Source organism: Zeus faber, assembly GCF_960531495.2.
Source record: "Zeus faber genome assembly, chromosome: 16".
Taxonomy (NCBI): domain Eukaryota; kingdom Metazoa; phylum Chordata; class Actinopteri; order Zeiformes; family Zeidae; genus Zeus; species Zeus faber.
In genome coordinates this window covers 1636990-1659212 of record NC_137202.1, presented here as the reverse complement: position 1 = coordinate 1659212, position 22223 = coordinate 1636990, and the positions used below count along the sequence as shown (strand labels likewise).

The following is a 22223-nucleotide window of genomic DNA, read 5'->3' as shown; positions in this document are numbered from 1 at the left end:
GACATGAAAGGAGGTCTTTTAGTATGAATACTGAATATTTTTGGAGTATGTGTGTGTGTGTGGGCATGTGCGTGCGTGTGCGTGTGGGTGCGCGCGCGTGTGTGTGTGTGGGTGTGTGTGCGTGTGTCTGGGTGCACGTGATTCCTCTGCAATGTGAAAGTACAGCATTAAGACCAAGGCAGTGGGACGTGCTGGAAGACCCGGAAAGAGAGAGAGACTGAGCGAGCGAGAGAGAAAGAGAGAGAGGAAGAGAGAGAGAGAGAGAGAGAGAGAGAGAGAGAGAGAGAAGAGAGAGAGAGAGAGAGAGAGAGAGAGAGAGCAACAGAGAGAGGCGGGGGTATGAGGTGGAGGGGAGGGTTACGAAAGGTGTAAAAATACCATCCTGCTCCAAGATAAACCCTTCCTCCCACGGGTTGACATTTACCAAGGCCTGCAGCGTGGGAGTGTGTGAGAGGGCTGCCCTGTGAGCGTTTACCGGTGTGGATGAGGTGTGTGTGTGTGTGTGTGTGTGTGTGTGTGTGTGTGTGTGTGTGTGTGTGGTGTGTGTGTGTGTGTGTGTGTGTGTGTGTGTGTGTGTGTGTGTGTGTGTGTATCTGTCTGTATGTGTGTGTATGTGTGTGTGGGTGTGTATCTGTCTGTATGAGTGTGTGTGTGTGTGTGTGTGTGTGTGTGTGTGTGTGTGAGGCAGAGAGGTTTCCCTCCAGCTTGGAGAAAAGCTCCATTGATAATCTCTGGTGCTGGTCCCTGTGTCAAATGTGGGCCACTCGGAGACTGGTCACTAGAAGACTGGGGGGATTTTCCACAGGTGGACAAGCCTCAGAGGTGTGCGTGGGCGGGCGCGTGTGTAGTAGGGGTTTCACCAATTAGTCGACTAGTCGACTAGTCGATTCGTTTGTTACGTTTGAATTAATTATTGTATTAGTAAAATCATTTATTCATAAATAATTCATTATTATGTGTAGGTGCTGAATTTAGCAGTCTTTGATGGGTACTGGCTGGAGCGAGGAGGCGCAGGCTGGGGCTGAAGGCGACGTTGTTGTGTTGAGAAATAAAATGAGAGGGCTTCCCTCATGATTTCACCAGCCTGCGCCTCCTCGCTCCAGGCATTACCAATCGAAGATTGTTCAATTCCACGCCTCTATATTTATTTACATTTCTATCCTAATTCAGCTCTGTAGTACAGTATTAAAAAATCGGACCAAACAATCCAACCTTCTCTACAGACACTCCTCGAACCGTGAAATAGACCGGCGGTCATGAGTAAAGATCCCAGACATGTGAATGGAGAATGGGTGTGTGAACCCGCGGCGTAAAGACTGTCAGTGCGCCTGATCAATGTAGCCCAAACAGTGACATCATGGCTGATCGCATGGCCGTTCATTGTTGCGTGGAACTACGTATGTAGTCGCGCCTGTGTCTATGAGAACTGATTGATTATAATGACAAGACAATGCCGCAAATGGAGAGAAGGAAGAGATCCTTAATATCAGGAAACCTATTCCTCTGGATTTATTCCCAACTTTTATTTTTTGTAATTTGTATATACTTGACATTTTATTAAATTTTTTATATTTATCCTATTTCATTAGAATATTATTTTTATTCTCCTTTTTTAAGCTTTATTTTTTATTTTTTAATTCTGATGGTCTGAACTGAAGTGCACCAAACCTCACCAGAAGGAAATCCTAGAATCTGTAAATGTGCCTGCCGAAAATAAAATAGATTCTGATTCTGATTCTGATTCTGATTCTGGAGGTGTGATGTCTTAAAGTTTGTGAGTCGTGTGCGATGGAGACGGAAATCTGTTTTTGTGCGATGGCTCATGAAGGACGGTGTCGCAGCTTCAACACACGGGCCCTGTGCGGGAGGATGATCCACTGGGACACACTGCGGCTGTGACCTGGTCCAGTTGAAAACACATCACAACAGATTCCTAAGGACGTAATTCAAATAAATCAAAAGTAAAAGTGACTTAGAGTTGGAACATATTGTGTGGAATTAGCTCAGACGTCCCTACCAGCACATGGATCCCAGTGCTGTCCATGTATGGGAACATCACCATAATATCATGTCTCCAACCTTGATGATTGAAATGATTGGGGATCGCACCTAAGGGATTAATAGAAGAGTGCTAAGAGACATGGATACATAATCATTTGACAGGAAATCTCACAGGAGCAGAGAAAAGACAAGAACATTAAAACGTCGTAACACTAAGGCCTCTTAGCTCCATCTACTGGTATTGCAACTAAATTATAATGTGCTCGTTTGGCAATGAAAACATACTCATGTGTCAGTTAATAATGGGGAATACGAAAAGTAGTGAGACTGGGCTGTTTTTGTGGAGGAGTAATTCCTGTTCAATATGTTATATTTGATGTAGTTTGAAGTGTGAATCCTTTATAGGTTGTGTTCATTAAATAGAAAATAAACAAAATTCTAGCCTCATCCCTTGCCCCTCCTCTCTTTGTCTTCTTTATTTTGCGTATGTATATCCACCCACGTGTACGTGTGAGTGGTCTCTCCCCTTGCGTTGCCATGTTGTCCTCCAGCCTCGTCATCCTCCACGCCGGTCCAGCCCTTGGACCTGTCAGGTCGATGACAGGCAACCTTTGGCTTTTGTACGTCTACTTTAGCTTTGGCTTATGTAAGTCCCCCCGCTTTGTGGCATAGCAGCCGTAATTTACTGCGCTAAGCTAGAGCAGCACTCAGCACCCCCGCCGCCGCCGCCGCCGCCTCTGCTCCGGCGCTTTGTGACAGGCGGACAAGTGGAGGAGCACGTCAGTCAGTCACTAGCCGCGCTTGACGCTCATCGTAGTGACAGTGACCTACTTAACTGCCACCTCCTCTTGGACGTCAAAGAAAATCGCCGCTCAACATTTTGGAGAAAATGCTCGGTGGGCGCGGGACAACAGCGTAACCGCCGCCTTAATGTACGGGAATGAAGAGATAAGCGACCGAGGTCTGGAGCCTTTGTGCTGATCTTGACACGACCCAGCGACGCCCTTCAGAAAGGGAGGTCGAGCAGCGCATACGCGAGCGCCGCGGCTCGGCTGTCGCGCGGTGGGCCGTCACCGCGTCGCATCTCAACTCCAATCAGACGCAGATTGATGGCGGCGAGGCGGAGACGGCTCCTCAACGGCGGCACTTCGTTAAGGCGGCAAACGCGGGGAGCGTTGACCCGGAGCAAAGGTCTCATCAGCGCCTGTCCCCCCGATGGAGGCCCCCTCTGCCTGTCAAAGTCACATTTTAATCTCAAACATAATTTGCATCCACACTAATGAATACAAATGACTCCCAGGACTCCACAAGCAGAGAGTAATAAATGATTATCGTGGCTAACAATTGCATTTTTCTGAAGCCCTTTTTCAATTAGATTCCCCTGCGGAGATGATCATTGAGGGCTTGGACAAATGAAGACAAACGACGCCCCTCACCATGCCGCGCGTCTGCCCCTCATGCCGTAATGGCTTTCTAATTCAGGAACATCTTCGACGTGACGAGGCGTGATGGCTTTTTTTTTTTTTTTTTCCCTCTTTCCTTTCTGATGGAAAAGCCACTTAATGGAAAGCAGGTGGTAATCAGCCTCGCTGTGATTTGGGAGAGAGCTTGACAAAGAGAAGACCGTCGTCACTGCCCAGGTGACACGCGGCCGTGCAGCCACTTCACTTCTGCTCCCAACTCCGCCCCGCCCACGCTTCTTTACACTGGAAATCATCTCCTAGTGAGCGTGCTGGTGTTTACCTTTAATTAAATAATACCAGTTTGCAAATACTGCACACTGCAAAAGATCATAATATTATATTTTTAGAGAAAATTTTGTAAGATTCATATATACATTTTATTTACACATATCAAAGTCTTTAGTGGAAGTGTATCCTTAACATCCATGAGCTGGCATCGTCTAGTTGATATTCAGTACAATTATATCATAACATATTATTATCTGCAACAGTTTATAAAAGGTAACCCTAATGAAAGGGTTATACAGAATACACCAGTTACCGGTTGTACCAGTAAAACACCATATATATGCAGAATAGTCAAATATTTTGGTTATTAAAATGTAATTGTTTCCATTTTTGTTCTTCTCATTTATATTTTAGGACTGATATAGAGGAATAAGCTCCTCTGTCCCATGACTAATTGACTAACTTACTTATTATAACGTTAAAAATAATTATTGTAGTAAACCATATGTGATTTAAGAACGTAGTAGAACCTGATGTCTAAATCTCCGGACATGTTCTGCTGGAATAAATGGTGGATACTTTGCCATTTCATTATAGAACACTTGGAATGATTGACAGAATGTGAACCAGAATTTTAAAGGGAATTTCAGCGTTTGAAAGCGTCTGCTAGTGACATCATGTAATGTAATGGGTCTGGGTGGGCGTGCCGTTGTCTGGTCAGATGCAGAGTAGTTGTTTGGAGAGAGATCGCCATAAAGCATGCCTTTATCTTCTGTTTCACTATCACACTCTCATCTCACCAGCAGAGTGGCGCTCTGGGATGAGCTTCATAAAAAAAAAACAATCTTTACGATCTTGCCTCTCCTCCATTATCTTTGTCCTGTGGAAGTATAGAATACATCCTGGTCCAAACTGGAGCATCATTTTTCACATTCAGAAAATTGTCCCACAGTAACATCAACAGATAATAGCCTAACTGAGAAAGGGTATTCATTAATTTCCTTATGTAGAATACACTCGTTTTCTCCTTGGAAGAGCATTAACTAAGCCAGGGGTTATGCCCAGTGACAGATGCTTAGTTCCTTAGAAGTTAGACGATTATATAGTGATGTAGTGGAAAGGCTATTCCAGAACCCAGAAGACTCTGAAAGACTCTACTGCTGCCGGTTCTACACTCTGTAACAGAGACACCTTAAATGCAATAATCAGTCATCCTCTCCAGTCCAGTTGACATGTTCACAATAAAGCACCATCAGTGGCTCTTTTATTATAAACAGGCTGTGTGATCCTGCAACAGCCTGTCCACAAGCAAAATGGACCAGAGTCCATCATGAAGTGGCAGAATAATGGATGTACCTATATTAAAGTGGTAATCCATAAAATCATTTTGTTTAAGAAAAAATCTCATATTCAATACTTTATTTAGCTGGTATTGTTTAAGAAACAGCCATTCAACGTATTTGTGTTATGTATGTGCTCCTCTACATGCTGTTTGTATTATTGGTGGCCGAGAATGACCAAAACAAAAAACAAATCGATCAGAAGAAGAAGAAGAAGAAGGCAAACTCTGGGGACAAGAAAGTAAGCATCTTAAAGCGAAGGATTATTAACCCAGATGCTGCAGAAAAATGTTGTCGTTTGGAATGGAACAGTAAAAAATCAGGCAATGTGGGATGAAACATTTACAAACAGTTTAAGGTTTTCTTTAATTGACATCAAGGTGATTCTTAGTCAATACAGACCTACAGAAGTCCGAGACTGAAAACAAATGAAAGTTTCAATATTTTAACACTCATTTATACATATATATATATATACATACTCACACTACATATATACTCATATAGACACACTCTATGAAAAAATTGTGGATCATGAAAATAAGGAAACCCTTGGGACTGTTGCTTTTGTTTTGGAGGTTGTAACCACAAAGTCAGTAAAGAACACACCAAGAAATTACACATATGCACAGACTGGTCAACTAACGGTCTCAGAAAATTAAATCCCTTACATTTCTGAATGTAAGTGCAGACCCCACATGTTGCAGACCGTACCACAGAGCACATGGGGGGGGGGGGGGTTAACACCACCAACTCCTACGCTTAAACTGGAGATAATTACAACTCTGAGAGGCAGCACCATTCCTAATCAGCCTCCCTCCACTCGCGGGCAGTTGGGAGATTTAGAGAGCCACTAAAGTAGAATATTATCCAGAACAAAAATCAGCGGATTTCATGTCATTGTCATTGGGCTGTCATCACAGTGGAGTCCACACACAGAATTTGGGACTTTGAGAGAACGCAAACATGCACGTTAAAACCTTTTTTTCCCTAACTTTGTGAAATACTATAGCCAGGTAGGGACTGTGCAGTTGTGGCCCTGGAACACAGTGTAATGATATCCATGGAAGAGGAAGGATATGGGGGGTCTATTCTTTCTTTTCACAGGTCTAATGGTATTGATGACAGTGAGGTATTTGCTGACTCCTTCCTTAATATAGGCCACGGGTGGGTCAACTTTTAACTTTTATTCCTATCGTCCACTTAACACATAAGAAAGTCCTCAGGTGAGACTGAAACACACACCTCCTTGGGATGTGCCACTTGGTGTCAACACTGATGTGCAGCTGCCAGACAACTCTACTAGTTTCCAGATCTTCAGCAGACTGCCACCACTTTATCTTACCCATCCATCCAACTATTCATCCATCCACCAACATATCCATCCAGTAATCATCCACCCATCCACCAATCCATCCACCTATCCATCGATCCATCCAGCTATTTATTCACAAATCCATCCATCCAAACATCCACCAATCTATCCATCCATCCATCCATCCATCCATCTCTACATCATCCATCAATACATCCATCTATCCATCCATCCATCATCAGTCCATACACGCAGACATTATATTTGGCCACCGGAACCAGCAACAGAATATTTGCTCACGTCCTTGTTCAGAGTTGAATAATGGTTGGATGACTAATGCAATCACCTGCTGAATCATTCATACAGAGTTTGCATTCCGCATGGTTTAAACGCCTCAAAAATGGGAATTCAAGGTGAAATTTCACTTTGAGGGGGATGGGCGTGGAGATTGTTTAGGGAACAAGTTTTGTGTTATTTCTAATCAGTGCATAGTGAGAAAGAAAATATGGCGGTGTTGGTTTTGGTCTTCGTCCCCGATGGAGAGTAGGACGATTTACAGGGACTCAGTGAACTCATTTCAACACTTCGCTCAGAGCTTCAAATCACATCCAACCCCCCCCCATCAGTTTGAACGCACTTTGCTTAATGACTTTACCAACACCACTATACCCCTGCTCTGGATCCCCCTGAAAGCTATACTGTCATGATTCCCACACATTTATATTCAAGCCACGTCCCTACCACCCTAATGGATCGACTGAGACACACCGAGACAAACACACTGATCCTATGTGGGGTTTTTTTCAGCGAGCCACTCCTAAACGGTTCCATTCCCCAACACAGGTTGAACTTGAGAGGACAACTGTTTATTCAAAGCAATACAACCATTAATGTGACCGGGCCTTGAACAGTGGTGTCAGGCCCCTGCCATAACTTACGGCCATAACAAGGTCTGGCTGGGGAAGCGAGGGGTGGGGGGTGGAAGAGGAGGAATTGGGTGTGCAGCGGTAGAGAAGTGCGCAAGGGCAGTGGGAAAAGAGAGTGAGAGAGAAAGAGAGTAAATCTGCACCGTGGCTTTCCCAAGCGTCAGCTTTATGTGTTTGTGTTCATGCGTGCGTGCCTGTGTGCCTGTGTGCCTGTGTGCGTGCGTGCATGTATGCAGTTTTGCAGTACGCTTCCTGGGGTTTCCATGCTGTCACAAAGCGCACTGTGAGAGCAGCTTATTTACCCTGCAGTAAAACCCGAGAGGGAGTATACCCTGTAGTAAAATGGGGGGGTGGGGGGCTCCGTGGAATTAGATTTAGGGCGGCGTCAGGGACAGCCCACTTTGCTGCTCTTGTTTGACGGAAGGCTCAAGACTCTGGCTCGTGTTATCTCCAACATCAAGAGGCACAACGTGCAACACACGCCATCTTGTCTCTCGTCTTGAACAACTTTTATTTAAAGAGAAAGAGAAATAGAAAGAGAAAGAGAGATAGAGAGAGAGAGAGAGAGAGAGAGAGAGACAGATTACATCAGCTCCAGTTTAAATAGTGCTTATGGTAGACCAAGATATTTCTTCAGCATAAAGAGAAGGTTGTGCAAATAAGCATCAATGCTTTTCACAATGCAATTGTATTGCTGTACATGTCGATTCGTTTTCATCTTTTTTTTTTTACAGAGCAATGCAAATGTGCTTTTGTGAGTAACATCCAGGACTTTCCAAGCAAAGCTAGTCCTTGGCTGAGGTCTCTGAGAACAAGCATGTGCTAAACAGGATCTCAATAAAAACATGAAGCCGCGTCCAAAAGATGGCTTGTTATTGCTGGAAACCAAACAATTAACTTTTTACACGCAGTGTGGAGGCTGACGGCCGTACTAGACAGATGCGGGACAACGGCGACCATTTTTTGTAATGTGATGGAGTTGAGTAGTAGTTGAGTTTAAGAAAATACATTTGGTAAGAGGCTGACATTCCCGAACTCCCTTCATGGAGGACTCGTGTTTGTTTACATTCCAGCTACAGTAGATCATGTTCAAACCTGTGATGTCTGCAATCACGAGGTTCCGTATTTTAGAAACAGCATGCATGTACTGCAGAAGGAGGTTGTGTGCTTGATTGCAGCTTGACGCATATCTATCAGTCAAAGCAGTTACATCCAAAAAGATAGATCCGACCAGCAGCTGCAGATCCTGTTTCGGTGAACCGCAGACCAATGCGGCTCGGTTTCTTTCCACAAAGATCACGTCTATATCAGCGATGGAAGCAGTTTGTAAACAATGTGATTTAAAAAAATGTTTTCCAGGAGGACCTGGGTGTGGGATCATGGAATACATATAAATAATGTGGTCAGACCTGAAACAAGATACTTCTTAAAAAAAATAAAATAAAAATAAAAATTATTAGAAATCTGCAATCTATTAAGATTGTCACGCTGACGAAATGAGGTGAATCTCAAATTTGAAGAAAAATATTGTGGAAATAACAAAGTAGTACACCACGTATTATTTTATTTTTCTATCGGTGAACTAATTATCCTACTTTTAGTATGTGACGAATGACGCTTATGTTTTATACTTTTATACTTCATGAGTGTCTTTGTACATTTTGTCACTAAAACAAACACTTTCACATGGGGTTTCCTCCACCTCACGTCAGTAAGGACCCCCACCAAAAACATGCACCCATCATTGTCTGACCAGCAATGGACATTTATCACCTGGTCCCCGGGCGCGTCCACGTATGCTGCCCACTGCTCCTGGCTGTGCCCCCGGAGGAAGGACAAGCCAGGATGGGTCAAAAGCAGAGAATCCATTTCACCGGCCACCATCAAAGCATGTGCATGTGTGTGTGTGTGTGCAAGCATGTGTTATAGTGTGGTGTGTTGCGTGATGAATAAAGACTGTTTATTCTTCTCTATTCTTGCTCAAAACCAAAACGTCACCATTGTACATGGGAAAACAGACGAGAGAAAGAGCAGTGCGTCCTGTCTAGCCTCCGCTTCGTGCTCCCACAGCCCTCCATCTTCCTATCCCCCCATCCCTCCATCCTTCCATCCCTATCCTTCCATCCCCCCCATCCCTCCATCCCTCCATCCCCCATCCTCCCATCCCTCCATTCCTCTATCGTGCCATTGCTCCTTCAGTCCTAAGTGTCCAACGGTCGATACGGAGCCGCAGGAGCAAGTCATCCCAAGGCACTTGAATCACTTCCCTTCCTCAGGTGATCTACAGCAGATGAGCACCGTCCTGGTGCTTGTGCCCTCATATCCCGGATTTGAAATGCACTTTGTATGTGAATAAACGTTCAGTAAGATGAACCGTACTCTGATAACCTCAAGGTGACACATTATTGCTCGAGGATAGATGTGCTGGTAACAACTTAGCTTATTCCTGACAGTGTTTAAACTCAATGCAATTACCTTTGTTAAGAAAAATAAATGTATACATCAAACGAAGACGGGTCAAACAAATAAATGACCGGTGATAAATAAGAAAAAAGTGCTCGACACTGGTGGCAAATGTCGAAAGCCTGAAAAAGATTTCCAATACAGTGGACCAAATCAAATTAAAAAAGAAAATAATCACACCGCTGGGTCCTTCTTAATCATCCTGACTGGAAAAAGAACCGGGCTGCAGCACAAAATATCAAAAGAGAAATTAGAGCACTGTCAAGCGCTGCTAACTGAGTCGAACCCGAACCAGACGATTGAGAGTGAAGTATTTCCAGTGTCTGCTCCAAAAGAATGCACGTTGTCTCGCGGTGTCTCATCCAGAGGTTGGAAACACTCAGACTATTTTGTGTTCCAGCGGACTGTCCGGTTGCCAGTGGCTCCCATGAAGCTGCAGAATTCCCTGTAAAACATCCAGCCAGACTTTGTAGCAGAAGAGGTACTGTTCCTGAAACCAGAGGAGGGACAAAAGCAGTTACGGGAGTGTCTTTCGGGAACTGTTGCCTTTTTAAAAGCTTGAGCTTTGAACTTTTCCTTTGCTACTGACCTTGGTCTGGATCATCCCGTAGCGCTGGAGCCTCATCTCCTTCACTATGGTGCCAATGTTAATCTGAGGAGACGGAGGAGGACACCGGATGTGAATAAAACAGACAAATAAAAGCAACAATAACAGCAACAGTAATTACTATTACTATAATGATTATATAGTAATAACTATTATTCATTATAATAATATAATGGGTAATGACTATAAACAACAGTAATTACGGCTGGGCGATAATGACAACATCAAAAATTACAATATATTTCCCTGAATATCTCAATACTGTTAATCAGCCAATATTTTGGGTATTTCGACTATTGGTGCTTTTAACATATTTACACACTGGAAATATTTGAGAAACAAATCATCAGAATCCTTGGTAATGTGGATATTATGACCAAGCACGTAGTGGCACTGATTAGAGCATCCCAGTAACCTGGAAAACATTTAACTATATCTCAATATTACAAGAATCAAATTCCAGATATCTAGTGTCATATGAAAGGTATTGATATTATATTGATATGGTCTCAGCACTTTTGGCTACAAGTAGAGTTTAAAAGGCTTTTACCCTTTGGTGGGTAATTCCAAGTTCAGAAAGTCAAAGTCCTCCCCGGTTTTCAGAGCCAATCAATCATAAATTCAAGATTTATCCGAATCTTTTTAATGAGCATAATCCAGAGATGCGACTAAATACTGAAATAATCTCGATCGGTGCATGGAAGGAGAGAAAACCTGGCAGGACTTTCACTTCAACTTTGTAAACCTGGAAATTACACACCCACAGTTTTTTTTTTTTAACGCCACTCACAGGCAGGTCATTCTCTATGAGGATGAGGATGATGTCGGTGCAGATCAGAACGCCCGTGCGCCCGATGCCCGCGCTACAGTGCGCGATGAGCGGACCCTCATGGTGCACGGCGCGCAGGTAGCGGATGAAGCGCACAAGCTGCTCGGAGCAGTGTGGCACGCCATGGTCGGGCCAGTGTGTGAACTTCAGGTGTCGGACAAAGTGCGTCTCGCCGCTCTGCGATGAAGGGGAACATCCCCGTTGAGGACACATGTTTGGTATTTTATTGGTGGTGAGTTTACATTGGATCAGCGAGGTTATTATGAATTGCAGACATGTACTTAATTAGTCCAATGTTAATACTCAACTCAGTATAAACTAAATACTGGCATATTGCCAAGTCTGCTGACGAGGGGTGAGTCTTTCCCTGAAGCAGCCAATTAGAGTGGCACAAATATGTCACAAAAAGCAAAGAAAAACACCCCTGTCAGTTGATACAGTTTAGAATTAACATTGGACACGTTCACACATAATTAAGTATTAACATTGAGATAATGGTAGATAAACTTCTAGTCAGTTTATACTGAGTTGATCCAAATTCCTAGTATGTACATGTACCAGGCGAATAACTCAGATTCTGAACTGATTATTAACATTGCACAGTTTATCAAAATAAAGTGTACTGTAAAGATATAAAGTCAATGTTTTTTTAATCTTTCACAGACTAGGATTCTGCCAGCGCTTCCCACTCACCTCCATCTCCACCATCCGTATGACTTTGATGTGGAAATACTCCAGACACTGCTGGTTCTCCAGGTGCAGCAGGTACCGGCCGGCCTCCAGAGGGGCGCTCCGCCTGTCCGGCCAGTATTTGTGACACTTGACCCGCCCTCTCTCTACTTCCTGGGTCATCATGGCGATCACGTCAGACTTGTTCTCCCAGACCATCTGCCAGAAGGCCAGGGTGGTGGCAGGCAGCGGGCCCTGGCAGGAGATGTAGCAGAAATCCTCGGCGCCCACCTGCATGTGGATGTAGCTGGCATTGATGTAGTCCTGGTTATCCCCGACGGGCACGCGGGTTTTGTCGTCTGACAGGAAGATAAAGAGCGAGGAAATGGACAATTAAATGAAAGATAAAAACGTGTGTCTTGACAGTGTGTGTGTGTGTGTGTGTGCTATTGTTGTACTATTTAGGGATATGAATGAATGCATGGATGTATTTAATATTAACAAGGACGACTGACTATAGCAGCGGTTCCAATCCTTTGCTGACTCACGGCCTATAAAATATAAATATAAATATTTTGAGGCCTATATTGTAACCCATTTGTTTTGATTCAAGCCTGCCACGTTCAAGTACAAACCACACTAGAAACTCAAGTTAGTCAAAACAAAGCAGTTGTTGACTGGGGGGAGGTGGGACCCCATCTCTATCTATCGCCTTCATCCATCTTTCCTCCGACTCCCTCCACCTCAAACCCAAAAGACTGGAACAATAAATCCATCTGCCTGTGGTTTGGTGTGTTTTCACATGGACACATGCAAATTTTATCATCCAGGCTGAGATTGGGAACTTCCTACAGTACGGTGTACGTTATCTCTCGGGTGCACTTGAGACAGAATTCTTTCAGAAACAGGTCTTATACAGGTATATAGATAAACATATCTTACCTTGTGCATGTCGGGGTGTGTTTGCCTCTGGGATATTGTTAAACTGATTCTGTCTCTATATTTACCTTTTGAAATCTGACATACAGACCCTTTATGCGTACCTGCCTTTAACCTGCAATTCCTTCCGTATTTATTCAAATTCAAATACATTATGAGCCATAATTTATCTCTCAATAATCGCGAGATAATTATGGCTCATAATGTATAATTGTGTAAAGTATGGGGTACTTATGCTGTTGTGATTATTGAAAGTGACGTAGAGAATGATTTAATGTGAAGATATTACCCGAGTGCCCTCGGCAAATATTCCTTCCTCACTAAAAAGCAGAATGCTCGAATTGGGTGGAGAAGAAAAATGTAGGCAAACATGATCTCCAATAAACGCCAGATACTGGGATACTCTGTGAGTATCCAGCTTTTACAAGCTGGAGCTCGCCAATAAAAAGGAAAATATAAAAATGAAGCGTGGAGGTTGGGACAAATAGAAAAAGTCTCCGCTTTTAACTGAAAACAAAAACCAAGAAATGTCATTGGGATCCTGTTGAAGTGAGTACAGTTCAGGGAAGATCTTTTATTCGCGTATTCGGTAAATGAGACTTACAGGGTAGGATGTCTCGGTAACGGTTTTTGTCTCTGTTCTCAGGCGCTTTCCCCACCAGACAGTTGTCAGAGGGCTTCAGATGCTCCAGCGCCTGGAAAACAAACATTACTTCTGTGAAAAAAACAAACACCACCGTTAAAACCATGAAACTGCAGCCTTTTTAACCAATTCAGAGTGCAGCGCCGGCTCAAGGTGTGGCCAACACTGTGAATATACTGTTCTCTGACCAATTAATGTGTGTGTGTGCGTGCGTGCATGCGTGCATGCGTGCGTGCGTGCGTGTATGTGTGTGTGTGTGTGTGTGAAGAGGTGTTTACATGAAGTTCAAACAGTTCCCTTGCTGTGTGTTCCTCGATGTGGCCCCCGACTTGAACAATGTTACACCTAGCGCCTAAAACACTGTAAATACTGCACAGTCACCACTATGGCAACACATAATATCTGTTGACGCCTTTAGGCCGAGCACTGAATGCACATGAACACACAGACACGCACACGCGCATGAGCACACACACACACACACACACACACACACACACACACACACACACACACACACACACACACACACACACACACACACACACACACACACACACACACACACACACACACACACACACACACCATGAACTCCTTGACCAGTTCCTGCTGGTCCAGTTGGTGCTGTAAGATCTGGATCAAGGCCTTGACCCTGGAGCCTGAGTACTGGCTGCTCTTGGTCGGGGTGATGAGAGCCAGGCTGGCCAGCTCCTCCTCTGATACTATGGGTGGGCCTGTGGAGAGAGAGAGAGAGGGAGAAAAGAGAGAGATAGGGAAAGAGGGCGAGGAGAGAGGGTGAGGAGAGAGGGAGAGAGGGAGAGAGGAAAAGAAGGAGCGAGGGAGAGGAAGAGAGCGGGAGAGAGTCCAAGAGGGAGAGGCCAGAGGGAGAGGAGGAGAGAGGGAGAGAGGGAGAGGAAGAGAGTTTTGGAACACCTTCATTTAACACATGTGGTATCTACTAATTCCAGTTGCACAAACACAAAAAAAGACTGTAAGACAATTCAATGAACAAAGCAATAAATAAATAAAGGACAGAGGGAGAGAAGGATTAATGCGTATATCTGAATGTACTGGGTGTGACAGTGTGAACAGATGATAATGTGTGTGCGTGCATGCGTGCGTGTTTGTGTCCGTGCGTGCGCGTGCCTGCGCGCGTGTGCTAGCGTGCGTACGTGCGTGTGTGTGTGCGTGTGCCGCGTATTATTTTGCCGTCACGCTGGAACCCCGGCGTCCGAGCGGCGCTATTTGTGGAGCGTGGAGCTCGTTTCCTGACCGTTGAGTCCCAATGTGTGGTCCTCGTCCTCCTCACTGCTCCAGCCGTCCGACTGGTGGTTTCTAGTGCATTTGGGGTGTTGGTCCAAAGGTGTGGTCACAAAGGGTTTCCTGGGGGGGGGGGTGACACCAGATAGATTTTCGGTGGAGGGGGGAGATTGGAATCATGCAAGGCTGAGCCTCTTTCCCTGAGACTTCTTCACCTAAAATAGACAAGGCGCTCGTGTGTCTATGTACTTCTGTCACAGCTTTGAGGAAAAGCTTTTTACTTTTACTTAAGTGTATACAGTATATCATAATATATAAAGATATATCATGTATCCAAATTCAAAATATTATTTAGTTTCACGTTCTGTCACATCTCTTGACTGGTTTGACCTTTGAACAACAACTGCTTTTAGCCACCGTAAAGAAAATATTCACACACATATTTGTTTCATGGGATGGTCGAGGCAAGTGGAATGTAGATAACGAACATATCTTTTTATTATATTAGAGCATCTGTTTCAATGTATACCTCGAAACCTCAGCACACTTTGAAACTTGAATTGAATGAGTAACTTACACTTTGAGCACCAATTTGATCCAAGATGTTATCTCATGCCAGTTTTTTTTTTTGTTTTTTTCTCATGCCAGGTTTTAATTGGAACTACTATTACTTCTACTTGAAATTAATAGACTTTCAAGAAACGGCACTTTTACTTGAGCATCATTTTAAAGTATTCTACTCACCTCCGATGCGTTCATCATGTCACATGAGCGACCAGACGCTAACTACACTAATAGAGCGGCGTTTCATTTATTGCTCTTTTCTGCCCCCTCGTGGTGAAATGGAAAGTTTTTCAGACAGACCAGAAGGAGAGCCGAACAGCTCTGGGGGGGGATCCACTACCTGTCAGAGGCTCCATGCAACATGTCAGACACATTGAGGGATGGGCAGCAGGCTGGAAGTGAAGGGGTGCTGTTACAGCTCTCCTGTTCCACAGACAGAGCCAGAGGAGTAGACAAAGAAATAAACAGAGAGCACAGTGTGAAACAGAGGCAGGATAGAGAAGGGGAGATGAGGTAGGGAGAGATTCATTCTAAATTAAAGCATGCAACACAATGGCTATCCGCACCAGGATTTTTCTGTGTTTTGCTTGTGTTGTGCATTTTCATATGAAATGTTTGCGTGTGTGTGTGTGTGTGTGTGTGTGTGTGTGTGTGTGTGTGTGTGTGTGTGTGTGTGTGTGTGAGTGTTGCGCGTTTTACTTGTTCAACGTCATTCTTATATCTTACAAGCGCCAGTCGGTGTAAGGACTGAGGGTTTGAGGTGACAAACACATCTCCGTCTACCCGAGACACTGGATCTGCATATGGGTCAAGGAGAAAAACCACTGTTTGAATAAAGCATGCAAATCAAAAGAAATGTTAAAAAACAGGTTTTGTCCTCCAGAACTTGAGCGTCAGGTGCCGTGCAGAGTTCATCATGATATCTGTGCTCGTACCAGGTGGTTTGTTCATCACAGGCTCTGGTGAGGAGCAGATTTCGGGGTTGGAGAGGGGGGCTGGCTGGTCGGCCCGGACAGGTGGACTGGCGTGAGCTGCTGCAGCGCTGACGGGGGCTTCTGCGTGGGCCGTGGCGTCCCTGCAGATGGTGAGCTGCACCGCGCCCTCGGCTTTGCGCAGGATGTCCACCACTTTGCTGTGGCTGAGCCCGGAAACGATCACACCGTTCACCTAGACACACACACACACACACACACACACACACACACACACACACACACACACACACACACACACACACACACACACACACACACACACACACACACACACACACACACAGCCAGGTGTATTTTTTTGTTTTTGAACTGCCCAGGTCAAAAGCCATGTCATGGCGGAGGATGGAGGGTGGAGGTGGTGCTGCATCCGGGTACCTCCAGCAGAATGTCTCCTACTCTCAGCCGCCCGTCCTGCTCGGCTACGCCCCCGGAGCAGATTTCTTTCACCCTGAGCATGCTGCCGTTGGTGCCCCCCGTGAGGGCGAAGCCCAGACCCCCGCCGTCTGGTTTGGTGAACTCCACCTGCATGATACAACTCTGAAGGAGGAGAAGACAGGGGGAGCACATGAGCGAGAGCGAGAGAGAAAGGTGTCATTTCCCTTTAAACAGACATATCACAGTCCTCACATTTTGAACACGAAGCAGTAAATGACCCCCTGTAAAATATTAATGGAGTAATCAGCTTTAGGGAAGGCTTGCACGCACGCACGCACACGCACACACACACACACATACACACACACACACACACACACACACCGCCCCCCCACCCCCGCAGAGAATGCAGGTGTGTATTGACACACAGTAGACTCCAGTTACCGCGCATGTGTCACTGGGGAGTTTGAGGATGGTCAAAAAGAAGAAAGGATGAGAGTTTACAAGAACCCAGTGAAAAAATAGTTACAGCACAAATAATGTACAATCGCAAAAGTCTGAAAATAGGAATCAGCTCACGTTTTGCTCTGAGGTAAGAGAGAGACGATGTCGCAGTTGTCCGGCCGTCCTGCAAAAGGTTTCAGCTGCAGAAAAACACAAACAGATAGAAACATTGTGCAGTTACTTTACTACTGAACACCAGTGCTGTTGACTGTTTTCTGTATTCTGTGATAAATACTGATCCAACCAGTTCAGGAAGAGATATGATGAGCATAACCCCCGGTAATCCAAATTCCAGTCAACGAAAGAAAACCTCAGCATGTGAAAACAACTCACATGGACTCCCCTCTTCTTCGGCCATTTTAAAGGGGTGTTGACGGGTGGGCTTCTGCTATGACAGCCCAACAACACCGGCCCTTTCAGACCTTCCGCCTGGCTCTACTGTTCTTCACGCCGCCAGCTAACGCAGAGTGTCACTAGGCAACTATCTGTGCTATATACTGTAGACCAGTGGCCGCACAGCTGTGGGTAAATGTGTTTGTGTGTGTGTGTGTGTGTGTGTGTGTGTGTGTGTGTGTGTGTGTGCGTGTGTTGCCCACAGCCCTGCAGCTTAATACCCCAGTGGAGGGCAAGGCTTGCTAATTATTAATCTTGTATTGAGAGCCTGGGATCTGTCCATCAGCATTCATGTGCACACACACGCACACACACACACACACACACACACACACACACACACACACACACACACACACACACACACACACACACACACACACACACACACACACACACACACACACACACACACACACAGCAACCGGAGCGTGCGAGCGGAGCAGAGCAGGAGCATTCATAATTTTAAGCGAGTGAGGAGTGCCATTTGAGAAGGTTAACGCCTGACCTCCTGCAGGGCAGCCGACCGCTCTCCCAAGCGCACGATTTATATAAAAGTGAGACCTCTATCGACCAGCTGAAGGTGATAAACAACCATTGCTAGTGCTGGCGTGCTGTGGTGTCGTATTTTGAAGGAGGGCAACGGATGACGGGAGGGAAGAGAGGATCCTTACTGTCCTTGGTGGGAGAGTCTTTTTCCGGCGAACTGGGGTCCTCAAAATGAGCAAAGAACTTCCTGTCCTTCTTCCAATCAAAGAGTCCTGGATAAGAAGGATGTGACGTTTGTCTCACAAACAAACTTTATGCAGGTATTTTTAAATGAAAATTAATTTCTGCTTTCTTACCATTCCACTTGGCTTTAGGGGTCACTGGTTGGTCATCTCTGAGATATTGAAGAGAGAGAAACAACACATTGACTCAAATAAGTCGACACGCACACAAACGCGTACACACACACACACACACACACACACACACACACACACACACACACACACACACACACACACACACACACACACACACACACACACACACACACACACACACCGGTATTTAAAGTGGTTGACAACAGTCAAGTATGGAAATATATATTTCTATCAATCCATCCGATACAACCGTCATCCTTTGGACACCTGTACCTGAGGACTCTAAGTTTAACTTTCCGTGGTGCGATCTCGCAGGTCTTGACGGCATCCTCCAGGGTCATTCCCAGGGTGCACCTGCCGCAGATGTAGAGGATCTTATCGTTGGGTTGGACGCTGCCCTCCTCGCTGGCGGGGGAACCCAGCACCACCTCTAGACAGTAGATGCCCTGCCACCTGCTGCCAATGCCCCCTGTGAGCTTAATACCTGAGAGAGGCAAACATCTACTGTCACATCAAGCCAATGGCAAAATGAATGCATGATACACTGTTAGGCCATTAAAGTGGTAATCAGTAAGATTCTTTAGTAATAATCTTTCTCAAAAATCACATATTTGATACTTTTTTAGCTGGCATTTTTTTAAGAAACAACCATTGAATTCATTTGCATTATGCATGTGCTCCTCTATATGCTGTTTCCATTGTTACTGGCAGGGTCCGCCAATAATGCCCTGATCGGCCACATGGAAGAAGTGAAAAACAGCTGCAGTGAATTTGATAAAGCAGCGTCAAACTGTCAATATGGATGAACATTCACAAAAAAACGATATGAGATGAAAAATATCTCATCCGACAAAAATATCCTGACAACTTGGTGGTCAGGATATTAAAAATCAGTCGCGGTTTGGAACAGAATTTTTGGGATTTATCCACCTGACATAGACGATCTAATGGATTCGCACTTTAAAATGTGTGATCTTTCTCACCAAGCTGTCCCGACGGTGTCTTGTACAGCACAATATCAGGGAGGCTGTCACAGGAGGGTGGAGCCACCAGGTTGGTTACCGCCCTGCCCAAAGTCATGCTCAGTCTCCTTGGAGACGAGCGTAGAATCGTCATAGCAACTTCGTCTGCCACACTGGTGACATCGTGCCCGTTTACCTGCAAAGAAATTGTGAAATAAAAGGAGTTCCTTAGGCTACTTTCTTTTTTTGTGCATCTATGTGTGTGTCTGCGTGTGTGTGTGTGTGTTTACCGTGATCAGTCTGTCCCCTGCCCTGAGTCGTCCGTCTGTCCTGGCAGGGTTGTCCAAAATGTCCTGTATGTAGTAGGAGTTGTCCAATTTGCTGCGAGTGATGGTAAAACCAAAACTTCCATTTCTGGATTTGGTCAGAACCACTGTCAGCTCAAACTCCTTGTTAAGCCCCTGCCAGGGAAAAAAAAACAAAACAACAAACACCATATATATGATTTGAAATATCAAAATGCAACGTGCAAAATACTAATGTGGAAAATTCTACCGACAGCAAACCGATATCACATCGTGTTCTTCAACTAAAACTGCTCCCGTTGACAGGGACAATTGTTGTTTTGAAACACAAATCTTCTGACTAACTGTATATTGTTATTACATTATAAGATGATCCAGTTTAAACTAAGGTGTTTTTTAGGCTATTTAATATCCATAAAGCGAAGTTCCAACTCACCTTCCTAGGATCATCTTCATCGTCTTCATACTCCTCGTCATCATAATCATCATAATCCTTGTAATCCTTTTCTTTCCTTTCGGGCTCCTCCCTCAGTTGTACGTGGCCATGTGTTGGGGGCACTGGCTGCGGAGGTGGCTGGGCCAGGGTCGGGGCTGGGCCAGCAGGACAGGGAGGCACGGAGGGGAAGATCTGGGTGGTGATGGGTCGAGGTGGAGGCGGCAGTGGAGGCGGCTGGGGCGGAGGCACCAGAGGCCGGCCGCACCTGGAGACGGGGAGACCGGCAAGCGGAGCCTGCTGGACGGCTGGGCGGTGCTGGCCTTTAGGCGGCTGTGTGGTGAACGGCTGGGCTGGGTGACCCAGGGTACAGGTGGTGAGGGTGTCGGAGGAGAGGACCGGGGGAACTGTGGCAGCGCCGGCCATGTGCGGGAAGAGGATGGAGTTGGAGTTGTGGAGGGTGTATGTCGGGGCCACAGACTCTGCTTTAGGGATGTGAGGAGAGACATTGCATGCCGTGGAGGCGGAGGTGGAAGTGGGAGTCACAGAGCTGGGGCTAGTGGAAGCCTGGCTGTGAGAAGGTTCCAATGTGGATGTGACGGTGAGGTACTCTTCATCGGCCAGGATTGTCAGCCCCTTCCCCATCAGGCAGTAGGTTAGACCGCCATCCGCTTCATCGCGGATCACACTGTGACGGCAAGAAGGTACCGTGAGACACATGTTTTTTGTTAAAACAATGTTCTCACACACACACACAGACACAGACACACACACACACACACACACACACACACACACACACACACACACATACAAACACACACACACACACACACGCGCTTATACCTGGCATATGCTGGCTTTGACACCGTCTTGTGGCAGACGTCTATGAGCTCCGGCGCTGGCCTCGGCGTCTTGGTCCCCGGCTCTCCTCCCTCCTCTTCCTTCTCCTTTGCCTCCTGCTTCTTCTGCCCCAGTGCCTTCTCGCTGTTTGGTCGGAAAGTGGGCGGGGCCAGCGAGCAGACCCAGGGGGGCGAGATGGGCGAGGCAGGCGATGCCGGGGAGATGGGTGTTGGGGGTGAGGTCGGGGAGGTAGGTGAGGGCGGAGAGCGGGGCGGCGAGGGGGGGTTCTCGTCATGGCGTTTTTGACGGTGGGGGATCTCCAGGTGGAGCTGGCTCTGCTGTGGCTCTGAGGGAGGAGCCAAAGGTTCGGGTGCTGGCTCTGTCTCCTGGGTGGAGGGAGGTCTCTGGGATGCCTGGCTGATGTCGTACTGGAACCTGAGCAGCTGGCTGTAGTCTTCCTCCAGTCTGATGTCCAGAGACCTGGACCGGAGCTCTCGGATGGGTCCGGGACTCTGCGAGGTCGGAGAGAATGTAAGGGTGTTGATCGCTTTGTGTTGAATTCTAACCACCTAAACTTTATCCAAGACATTAAATGCATCTATTTTCTCATTTTTTACAGTCTATTGCTCTTTGAGTCCCTGAAGGCTTTTGTGGATGTACAATTATTTTATAAACACAAATTAATAATATATGTTTTCATTAAATAAAAAAATTATAATTTAGGATTAATTTAGTCATCAGTTTTTGTTACAATCTATATAATTTAAGGTCCAATCTCCTGTGTCCCCCCACACTTTGAGGGTCACTGGTGTAAAAAGGTACTTGCACGCACGCACGCAAGTGTATGTGTGTGAGTGCGCGTGTGTGTGTGTGTGTGTGTGTGTGTGTGTGTGTGTGTGTGTGTGTGTGTGTGTGTGTTTGTGTGGTTGTGTGCGTGAACTCACCAGCGTGTTGTCATCCAGATCATACAGTAGTCCAGATGTCGGTCTACAGACCAGCAGGTGAACTTCTGACGGAGCCCCACGAAGCAGGAACAACACCCTCTGCGACGACCAGGAGAAACATTAAACACACACACACACGGACACACGACAGACACACAGACACACAGACACACACACACACACACACACACACACCAGAAAACACGCTGCCTTTCTACTACATAAGACGAGCAGATTAGTGAACCAATTACGTAATCCTTGACCTTAAACCCATTGGGGATTTGGGCTTTTTGTGCCTTATTAAAGCAGAGCACCCGAAACACCCAAAGCACCCAAAAACAACATGTGAA

The 22223-nt window shown here is 45.7% G+C and overlaps 1 protein-coding gene across 1 annotated transcript in view; it reads right to left on the bottom strand.

Annotated features, from left to right (window-relative positions):
- Window positions 1–10115: 10115 nt before the first annotated feature.
- Window positions 10116–22223, bottom strand: part of ptpn20 (protein tyrosine phosphatase non-receptor type 20) — a gene marked incomplete at both ends in the record, with an annotated part of 33935 nt that continues 21827 nt past the window's right edge. The window contains 20 exons of the mRNA XM_080016976.1: window positions 10116–10226; window positions 10326–10388; window positions 11134–11349; window positions 11866–12200; window positions 13385–13475; window positions 14012–14160; window positions 14700–14809; window positions 15591–15673; window positions 15977–16047; window positions 16186–16417; window positions 16621–16782; window positions 17200–17264; window positions 18192–18278; window positions 18363–18400; window positions 18660–18870; window positions 19370–19544; window positions 19639–19809; window positions 20090–20774; window positions 20933–21441; window positions 21874–21972. Of these exons, the coding sequence (XP_079873102.1) occupies window positions 10116–10226; window positions 10326–10388; window positions 11134–11349; window positions 11866–12200; window positions 13385–13475; window positions 14012–14160; window positions 14700–14809; window positions 15591–15673; window positions 15977–16047; window positions 16186–16417; window positions 16621–16782; window positions 17200–17264; window positions 18192–18278; window positions 18363–18400; window positions 18660–18870; window positions 19370–19544; window positions 19639–19809; window positions 20090–20774; window positions 20933–21441; window positions 21874–21972 (3663 nt within the window). The remainder of the gene's footprint in view (window positions 10227–10325; window positions 10389–11133; window positions 11350–11865; window positions 12201–13384; window positions 13476–14011; window positions 14161–14699; window positions 14810–15590; window positions 15674–15976; window positions 16048–16185; window positions 16418–16620; window positions 16783–17199; window positions 17265–18191; window positions 18279–18362; window positions 18401–18659; window positions 18871–19369; window positions 19545–19638; window positions 19810–20089; window positions 20775–20932; window positions 21442–21873; window positions 21973–22223) is intronic.